Source organism: Tamandua tetradactyla, chromosome 5 (genome assembly GCF_023851605.1).
Source record: "Tamandua tetradactyla isolate mTamTet1 chromosome 5, mTamTet1.pri, whole genome shotgun sequence".
Taxonomy (NCBI): Eukaryota; Metazoa; Chordata; class Mammalia; order Pilosa; family Myrmecophagidae; genus Tamandua; species Tamandua tetradactyla.
Window position 1 is genome coordinate 168,341,382 of NC_135331.1, and position 10,644 is coordinate 168,352,025.

Here is a 10,644-nt window from a genome sequence, read left to right on the forward strand (position 1 = left end):
CTGTGCCAGGCACCATGCTAAATAAGCACTTTACACATTTAAATATATTAATTCCTCTCAACAGTGAGGTACCCCTGTGTATTAGTTCGGTAAATGTTCCCAGAAAGCAATATACCAAAAATGGAACAGTTTTTAAAAAGGGAATTTATGATAAATTACAAGTTTACAGTTCTAAGACCTTAAAAATGTCTGAACTAAGGCATCCAGAGAAAGATACTTTGGCTCAAGGAAGGTCAATCTGGGAAGGCACGTGGCTCACGTCTGTGGGTCCTTGTTCACAGTTTGTTGCTTCCACTTCTGATGCCAGTGGTTTCCTCTCTAAGCCCCTATGGGCCTTCACTTAACTCCTCTGGGACACAACTCTGGATTCTGGCTCCCTTAGCAGCTCATGGGAAGGCTCATAGCAATGTCTGCTGGGTTCTGCCCATGTCTAGGCATCTACTCTCTCTCTCATCACTCCAAGCATCTCCAAACATCCATGTCTGTCAACTTGAAGCAACTGTTCTTGAAGCATCTGCATCTGAAATTTCTCTAACATGTTTCCCTTTTTAAAGGACTTTAGTAAATTAATCAAGACCCACCTTAAATGAATGGAGTCACATCTCCAACTAATCAAAAAGATGCTTCACATCTCCATGGAAGCAATCCACAGTTCCCCACACTAAACAATAGGTCTGGCCCCACATGATTGGATCAGGATTAAAACATGGCTTTTCTGGGGTACATAATAGTTTCAAACTGGCACATCCTACTATCCCAACTCAGCAATCCCCTGCTTCACTGATTCCTACAAAATTTTCCTTTAAAAACTTATAGTGAACCTACCATGTGCCAAGAGAAAAGAGCAAAAAGTTGATGCAGCCTCTACCTAAAGTTGCTCCCAGTCAGATGAAGGAGGCAGACAGGAGTGCAGATGTTGGAGAGCACAGGGCTGTGGGCACAGAGGCGGCGGGCCCTCCTGGCCTGGACATCAAGGAAGGCTCAGGGGAGGGCATGGAGGGAGCCAGCACAAGGAGCCCATTCTAGCTGCTGGTTCCAGGTCAGCAGTTTGCAATGCTTTCAAGACCCCCCCAGCTCCCTGCAGCCCTTCATTTTATTCTCCTTAATGTAATACTCCCTTCTCTCATTTTTTATAGAATGCCCATCTCAGCTTTCTCTCAAGACAACATCTATGAAGTTCAGCCTCCAAGAGTGGACCGAAAATCTACAGAGATTTTCCAAGCCCACATCCAAGCCAGTAAAGGTATCATGCAGCCCCTAGGAAAGGAAGACACCTCCATGTACCGAGAGTACATCAGAAACCGGTACCTGTGAAGACAGAGCAGCCGGCTCTGTGGCCCCAAGAAAGTCACATTGGCTTAAGTTAGTATCTGTGTTGTCTCATTTATAAAAGGTAGTTTTCAGGTTATCCTTTGTATCTGAAAGTTTTTTCCTCTTTGTGTAACTAACAGATTTACAAATTATAAATAATAAAGAAATGACTGAACACTTAGTCCCCCTTTAATCTTACATTTATTTTAGAAATGTGGCCAACATAGTATCATACCATCATATTAAGAAATTAAATTAGCAAGCATTTATTGAGTGCCTGCTGTGTGCCAGGCTCTATGCTAGGGTCTGGGAATATTGCAGTAAGAAAAACAGGCCAAAAAATCCCTCTCCTCAGAATTATCGTCTGAAGACAACATTTTTTTTAATAGCTAATATATATTTTTAATTTACTCTGATATGTTTGTTTGTCAACTTTGTGTTTTGATTCAAAATTTGTTTACTCTGAATGCTGTTGTTCTTAGGAAATAACCACTGTAATATTAATGGATAAAGGAACAAGATGTCAACAAATTATTCCCATGTGATTCAGGCAAAAAGAGAGAGGTGATAAAACAAATGGAGCAAAATAATTGGTGAATCTGAGTAAAGGAGTTCTTGAACTATTCTTGCAATTTTTCTGCAAGTGTCAAATAATATTACAAATAAAAAGGTAGAAATTGTGACTCAGAATCCTAGGTGGTGTGCAGCTGCAGTACATAGTTTGACATTTGGTGTTCACCCAGGGTTCACTTACCCTATATTGATATGGTGGTTCTTCATATGCTCAACTCTAACATGGAGAACTTTCTGCATTTTCTGACAGTTTAACACAAATGATTTCCTTTCGTTGTGTCTATTATTTCATTACAAATTGTCTCAAATCTCCCCCTCCATAAATTGAGAAGAGAACCAAAAAACCTAGCCACCTAAGGGGGAGAAGGCAAACTACTCAGCCGAAGTGATGTTTACAGTCGCCAGTCTTGAGATTCTGGGAGTCTATAGAAGTTTCAATAGTGTAGATAAAATTCAAGTCCCAAATTAGCAGACTTTTTTTGATTGATGCCATCATAACATCAAAATTAAAAATGACAGAATAATAGACAAGAGGAATTTTGAGTTGGCGTAGTTGAAATATCTTACACAATAGCTTGCTGCTGCCTGTGGGATCTGACATGAGCTTCCCAACTCAAAGAATAACCCCCAGTTGCTGTGGAGGTGCCAAGCTTTAGGCACTGATCTTCACTTTTAAAATTTATTTTTAACATGGCTTCTGGAGGTCCACCTTATGATAAGAATGGACATTATGGTAAGATGTACTTGGAAATGTATTGCTTTTTTTGCATATATGTTATATTTCACAGTAAAAAAAAATCAAAAAAATTTTTTTAAGAATTTCAAGACACCAACAGCAGAGCATTAAACAAAGTATGGAGGCCTCCTTACCACAGGGCCCTGTGCAGTTGCACAGGTTGCATCCTCAAGAAGTTGGCCCAATATATTTCTTCTTCAGAATCATGATAAAATCATCTATGAGTGTTATGTGTCAAGTGCTTTACTTAGATTACTCCTAATTTACTCCAACTTCCCTAAAATAAATATTCTCTCCTTAGTTCACATAGCTAGTATGTGGCAGAGACAGTCTTTACAGCTTAGCTGTTCTGGTTGCACGTCCACGTTTTCTCCACTGCAACTTATTGCCTGTCATGTGTACTTTTATAAATTTGCAAAAAATTTTAAATAAAATAAAGATTATGCTGTGTAAAAAAAAAAAGAATGGGAGAAGGATCGCAGGAAAAGTAGGAATTATAACAGAGGCTATAGGATTTAACGAATGAGTATGACTGCTGAATCATTACATTGATATTTCTTTTAGTCTCCAGTGTCTTGGAGCACCTAGAAGCAAAAACCTAAAATTATGGAACAGTAATCTATACCAAATGTTGAAATATGTTCTATATCTACCTGTTACAATGTACTTTGAAATTTATGCTTTTTTGTATATATATATTATACTTCACAATAAAAAATGTTAAAAAAAAAAGAATGGACATTATACTACATACTTTACAAAGATCCGCGTCTTCTTTGATAACCTGAGTTTGACCCTCTTCAACTGTAAAATGAGAATAATAATTCCCACCTTATTGGCTGATTTTGAAATTTGGCGATAATCTATGTAAAAATCTAGCCATGGTTCATGGCACATAAGTGATGCTCAAGAAACGGTAGCTGCTGTGGATGTATTGGAGGTAGCTGGTGGTGGTAGCCGTGGTGTTTTTACAACCAACACCCTTGTGGCCTCCATTTAAGGCAGCTGCTTATGTCCTTCTCAGAGTTAACATGACTTTGGTATTGCAATATGGTATCTGAACTATTAATCTTGCCATTAATGCGGACTACTTGACGCTAGCTATACAAGGAGGACCTTTCAAATTGAAAGCAAAGCAGACATCATATTTGCCTTCTAAAAAGAGGCCAGTGACCTAAAGGAGTATATAAACAAAGTAAATGTATCCCTGACAGCACTAAAAAGCTAATATGTGGTAGAAAATATAGAAGCTGCTCTATCTGCAGACCCAAAGGTAAGAAAAGTATAAACATTAATAGCTTGATCTTTGCCCCCACCACTGAATAGTCATTAAGGGATTTTGAGGAATCAGCTTCTTTAAGCCTCAGTTTTCTCTTCTAATATTATAGAGAGTTGTTGAAGGTAAGAAGATAATAAGTACCTGTAAAGTATTTGGCCTGGTTTCTATCACATAGTAAAATTCACTAAATGTTGACTTTAAAAGGTCACTGGTAATGTGTAACCAACACCACTTGCTCACTTGGTACCTGGCATCAACTCAGAACAAGACCTTTTATGCAGCCTCACTGCACCCTGGTCGCTGAAAAGGTAGAAACCCTCCAAGTTTCGCTTAGCATTGTTGATTTTAATTCTTTAAATCAAATAATCTAAATGAACCCTGAAATGTACCCGATCATAAACTGAAATCTCAGCAAATAATGACCAGATGATCCTATGAAATAAAATTTGTTGACCATGTCATCATAGCCAAGAGCAAGGTGAAAACATTCACTTTAAAAGAACAATGTTTATCAAAGGAATGTCATTACTGCAGAGTCCTAAAAATAGATGGTAATTAATATTTTAAGATTTCAACTTATATGTGAGACTAAAGCAAAAAATATTTATTTGGTTCAAAATTTATATTTTGACTAGTGCATCTCCTAATATAACTTATGTTGATAGCTTCATTGAACACCGTAAGTACTTGGAATGTTGGTAGGACATGAGATTTTGTTGGTTTGTCCAGAGTGATGCCCCGATGAATCCCAGAGTGATTTGACCAGTGAGTGGAAAGGTATTTGCAAAGTCTCCTTCGGAGAATGGTGAGAACAGGGAGAAATTCAACCTCCCCAAGTTGAATTCTTGATATTCTCACAAGCAGTGTGGACAACCAAAGCTATAGGCTGAGCCCCCAGTCTTGGGGGTTGTTCATATGAAACTTAACCCCGCAAAGGATAGGTCAAGTCTACTTAAAATTTAGGCCTCAGAGTCACCCCCAAGAGAGCCTCTTTTGTTGCTCAGATGTGGCCTCTCTCTCTAGCCAACACGACAAGCAAACTCACCACCCTCCCCCTGTCTATGTGGGACATGACTCCCAGGGGTGTGGACCTTCCTGGCAATGTGGGACAGAAATCCTAGAATGAGCTGAGACTCAGCATCAAGGGATTGAGAAAACCTTCTCAACCAAAAGGGGGAAGAGTGAAATGAGACAAAGTGTCAATGGCTGAGAGATTCCAAACAGTGTCTAGAGGTTATCCTGGAGGTTACTCTTACGCATTAAGTAGTTATCACCTTGTTATTCAAGATGTAGTGGAGAGGCTGGAGGGAACTGCCTGAAAATGTAGAGCTGTGTTCCAGTAGCCATGTTTCTTGAAGATGATTGAATAATGATATAGCTTTCACAATGTGACTGTGTGATTGTGAGAACCTTGTGTCTGATGCTTCTTTTATCTACCATGTCAACAGACGAGTAGAACATATGGAATAAAAAAAAATAAGTAATGGAGGGAACAAATGTTAAAATAAGTTTAGTTTGAAATGCTAGCGATCAATGAAGGCGAGGGGTAAGGGGTATGGTATGTATAATCTTTTTTTTTTTTCTGTTATTGTTTTCTTTTTTGGTTGTCTTTTTATTTCTTTTTCTGCATTGATGCAAGTGTTCTAAGAAATGAATATGCAACTACGTGATGATATTGAGAATTATATATGTAGAATGGAATGATATGTTAATGTGTTCTTAATTTTTTAATTAATAAATTAATTAATTTTAAAAAAAAGAACGATGTTTGTGTGTGGAAGAGTGGAGGGGGCAAAGAGGGGTACTCTCTTAAAGCCACTTCCTATAAATCCAGCTGCCTCTTTGGAGGAAGTCATGTCTCAATTTGTCATATCTATAGGTGCTTGAGCATAGGTTGGACTTTTTAACTTACACGTTGCCTGCCATAAGGTTGGGCAGCCTGAAAGCAGCTACTGCACAAATGGATCTGAAAGGAAAAATAATTTTATCCTGAAGCAAAATTCATATCACTGTGATCTGTCCTCAAAAGAGTTTAACTTTAACCTTAGATTTTGTGGATCCAAATAGAAATTACTTTATGTGAAATCCATTTGTCCATAGAAAAATTACTCCTCTCCAACTTCAAATTAATTTTTTTCTCCACTTCATGTGAGTAAATTAGTTGCCACTTGAAAACGAGATTCCAACTTTAGTTGGATATCTGCAGATGGAGAGTTTGAACATCATCCTGTATCTTACTGTTACATAGTAATTTTTCCCCCAACTCAGTGAGTCTCCCCTACCTATAATTTTCAAGATGCTGAGTCAGAAGTGTTTTCTCCTTTTGGAAAATAATGTGCCTCATCCGTTGTCCTCTCACATGCCTTCAGGGTCACCTGGTCAGAATAAAATTGCTAAGTGGTCAGAGAAGATGAAGGTGTTCTAGTGCCCAAAAATGATTTCTTGAAATCATCTATTGCTCTTTCAAAATCAGTTTAAAACCACGGTCCCTTTTTTGCCCCAATTCCCCAGAATTTTTATTTGTTCTTTTAGGACAAGTACCACGTCTCAGAATCTCTCCTCTAAGATGAAGTAACTGATGATTGTTATGGTTATATAAGTCCTTTGCTGAAGAAAGAATGATCTTTTTGCTTACTTATTGAGACATTACCCTGCCTTTGGAAGAGGCGATCACTTGTTTTGAAAACTGCACGTGTTCTGATACTTCCTAGCACGGGTCAAGTTTCTCTATCCACACGTGTGCATCTCTTTCTTCAGTAGACAAAGGAACTCAACCTTTTCCATTTTCAGAAGCTGGAGGGCCATTTACTAATAAAGAATATCCAGCTGTCATTTAACTCTTGTACCCACACACAAAATATTGTTATGAGTTCATTTCTTCAATACATTTCATTCGAGTGGACTCCACTGTAATTGCCCTATCCAATTGGTAAATTAAACTAGAAGTCTGAATTGATCCTCTGTGGTTGAGGCTGGCATTTTTCACAAGACAAATGATTACTCACATCAGATTTTAAGGAGAAGGACTGGCCAATAGAATTTGCTAAACTAGGCAGCAGCAGAGATGCTGGTCAAAGGCAAGGGAAATATGGCATGGGTAACGGGGAGAAGAATTCCAGTGTGCCTGAGGGTTGGTTGCAGAAATAAGGAAAGTGCCTCCATCTGCATTTTCTTTGATGCTGAAAAGCAAATAATTACAGCACTCTCCTAAGGCCTAAGGCCTTCAATTTCCTTTATCATTATTATTATTTTTTTTTTGTATGCTGTATGGTGGGGGTCACATTTCTTTCTTTTTCCATGTGACTACCCCATTAGTCCAGCGCCATTTGTTGAATTTGTTTTTTCTGGGAATTGCATGATGGACTGAGAATCGAGCCTAGGTCTCCCCGCATGGCAGGCAAGAAATCTACCATTGAACTACACTTGTACCCTCAATCTCCCTTATTTTTAAAAAAAAATGGGGTTTATACTTTGAAGTTTTTCATCTCTTTCCCTGTCCTTCCCGCCCCCATCATTGCCCTTTGGAGACAATTAGACTGGTGATTACATTTCTCATCCAGCCCGGGTTGCTGAAGATCTGAGACTGGCACAGCTCAGATCCTGCTCCCAGGAAACAACGGTGTCATGGTACCGCTTCTGGCTATAGAAGCTGGGCGACTGGGTGATTTTCTGTGAGGAAAGGATGTGTTCTGGGTGATCTTTGGCTTATGTTAAGACATTTTTGGAGGGCACGGGGGGTGAGGGGTGAGGTGACAGGAAGGGGTGTGTGTGCATGTGTGCCGGGCAGCTAAGAGTTGGAGTGCAGCCTGCTGGTTTGTCCAGCACCTCTCTTCTTCCAAGAAGTACTCCTCCTCCTCCACACCATCCACCATGATACCTCCCTCCCACCCAGTGGTCATTTGGCCAAGACAGGAGAGTGAGTAGAACCTTTCCTCTCGTCCTCCTCCTCCTTTCCTCCTTTCCACATCCATGATCCTGTCATGTAGTGGGAAAGACAGATTTGAAAACAATCTAGTACAAAATGATTTCTCTCCACCACCCTACTCGGCACAAATTCCCCAGGACCCCTAGGGGGCTATGACAAACTTTATAGGGTAATGAGGGAACATTGTACTGAACTTAATTTTAAGAGGATAAATAGGAGCTAAGCACATAAGGGTAGCAGAGGAAGCGCTCAAAAATATGATGGGAATGAGGTGCACAGGCCATGTAGGGGGGCTAAAAGTAATTAGGCCTTGCTGAACATGGGGGAGCAGGTGGAAGGAAGGGAAGATAAAGGAGGGGAAAGGTCAGGGAATAAGTCTGGAAAGCTCGGTTAGGGGAGATTGTAAAGGGCTTTAATGCTGGTGCAGTGGTTCCCAAACCTTTCACTCTCAGAACTCCTTTCTACGCTTAGAAATGATTGAAGACCCCAAAGAGCTTTTGTTCATGTTGGTTCTATCAATATTTACCATAATTAGAAACATAAACTTTTTAAAAATATGTATTAGTTAACAATAACAATAATAAAGCCATCACGTGCCCACATCGGTAGCATATTTTTAATGAAAAAATAACTGTTTTTCCAAAACAAAAATTAATGAAGAATGGCAATGCTTTACATTTTTGCAAATCTCTTTAGCAATTGGCTTAATGAAAACAGATGGATTCTCCATACCTTCTTCTCTACCTCCTGAGATACATTGTTTTGGTTGAAGTCTATGAAAACCCTGCCTCACACAGATGAAGTCATTGGAAAAGGAAGGAGTGTTTTAGTAGCCTTTAGAGATAGCTGTGGATGTTCTTGGTCCTGCATCAAAACTCCGCAAGTAGTAGTTCTTCAGAGGTTCATTACACTGTGAAAACTGAGACCACATCAATGAACTGTTTGAACCCTGTGACATTAAAATACATTGGTCTGTCGTGCACCCAGAATGGATCTTTTACCCAGGCATGTTTTGTAACACTATGCCTTGATCATTTGGAAAATATCAGTTTAATGAATTAGGCAGATCTTAACAAATGTTGACACATTCATTTATAGCACAACTGCTCCTCTAGAAAAGCCTTAAGCACTGGGAAGCTGCCAAGCTCATAGAGGTGGATACAAATTTACCAAAATTCTGATTTTTGCTTGAATGCTCAAATTTCATCATTGACCACAAATACCATACATTTTCCTATAATAACAGGCTCATTTTGTTCATTTTCTGGAAAAACTCTGCCAAATAACCAAATCTTAATATGGTCATTTTGTTCAAATAACCAAGTCTTAATAACCCCAGGTGGCCTGACAGTCATTCCTTTGGGGCTCATTTTGTTCATTTTTTGGAAAAACTCTGCCAAATAGCCAAGTCTTAATAACCATAGTTGGCCTGACAGTTGTTCCTTTGAGTAAGAATGGTCTTCCATGTAAAACAGTGGCCTGTTGTGAACTCACAACTCAAACAATTGTAATATTCCTCAAGACAACCATTGTTCTTAGATATGCAGCCAAAGTGCTTTATGTATATCTATCATTTCATCATACAGAATACTTTAAGAGACTACTCAAGGATTGACTTAAATAAAAGTAATAATTCTTACCGCTTCATTAAGGACATTCTTAACAATCTGTTTGCTTAGAGAATGTGGTGGAGACGCATGCTGTAGTACCGATGTAGTTTGATGTCACTACCTTGAGTACTGCTAAGGACCCAGCAGTTTCGCCCCCATCGCTTTTGCACTATCAGGGCAAATGTCAATACAGTGAAAAAGGCAAATAATATACTATTATTATGAAAATAGTTTTGACTCTGAATAGGCCTCTAGAACTTCCCTGGGTCCATGAACCACATTTTGAGAACTGCTATGCAGTTTAGGGATTAAAGGATTTGGATGTTAACTTGTGGACAGTGGGGACCCACTGAGGGTCTTAGAGAGAGGCCCTCTGTTGGATACTTGCTCCTCTCGGGGCTCTCAGCAGCTTGGATTCTTGCAGCGCTCACCACACTGTTCTGTAGTGCTGTGTTCACATGTCTGACTCCCCGAGGGAAGACTGTGACATCTTGAGAGCAAAGACTAAGTCACACTCACCTTCATCTCCCAAAGCTGGAGCCCACCTGGCCGGTGCTCCATATGCATCTGCAGTGAATGCTCTGGGGTTGCCTGGAATCTCAGGACCAGCTGGAGATTTCTGCCATCCTCTTGTCTTTGAGCATCTAACCTATTCAGAACGATGTTAACTCATTCCTGTCTTAAAAGACATCCGAGGGAGATTTGACTGCCTTTCCTTTAACCTTTCACTTCCCAAACTGCCGCATGAGAATCTGCTACCTCCCAGGGGTGTTCTGAAGAGACTAGCATTTATCTGTCTTGAGAAAAGATTTTTATGTGAATGTATCATTTGCTTTTAGTTATCACGTCCCAAAGAATTAACTAGTGGAGAACCTTAATTTTTTGATTTGATCATGTAATGTAAGGAAAATTGTATTGACGATCTTGAAAATTCTTAACAATGTCATTTTCATCCTATATTTACTTTAATGGCCTTTTTGGCAGGGAAAGGAAGACCAGAGATACATTAATGTGGTTTTAAAAATTATTAATATTAAGTAACTGTGGTGAATTGTAGTGCAACTCTCCACTTCCAGACAAACTAATTACAGAGGCATTTCTTTTCTTCAAGAGATGCAGGCATCAGTTTTGTAATTTTGGCTTTGCCTCAATAAAATCTAATGCCTCTAAAAAATAGATCTGAGAAAGATACCACACATTGGCAAGTCAC

The 10,644-nt window shown here is 39.3% G+C and overlaps 1 protein-coding gene across 2 annotated transcripts in view; it reads left to right on the forward strand.

Annotated features, from left to right (window-relative positions):
- The window catches only part of FIG4 (FIG4 phosphoinositide 5-phosphatase), a 186,602-nt gene extending 181,047 nt beyond the window's left edge, over nucleotides 1–5,555 (forward strand). Inside the window, exon 23 of one of the 2 annotated variants that reach the window (XM_077162640.1) lies at nucleotides 1,137–5,554. In XM_077162640.1, coding sequence (XP_077018755.1) covers nucleotides 1,137–1,314 — 178 coding nt within the window. In that variant the 3' untranslated portion in view covers nucleotides 1,315–5,554. Of the gene's footprint in view, nucleotides 1–1,136 lie in introns of both variants that reach the window. The other variant, XM_077162641.1, reaches the window with a different exon arrangement.
- The last annotated feature ends 5,089 nt before the right edge of the window (nucleotides 5,556–10,644 follow it).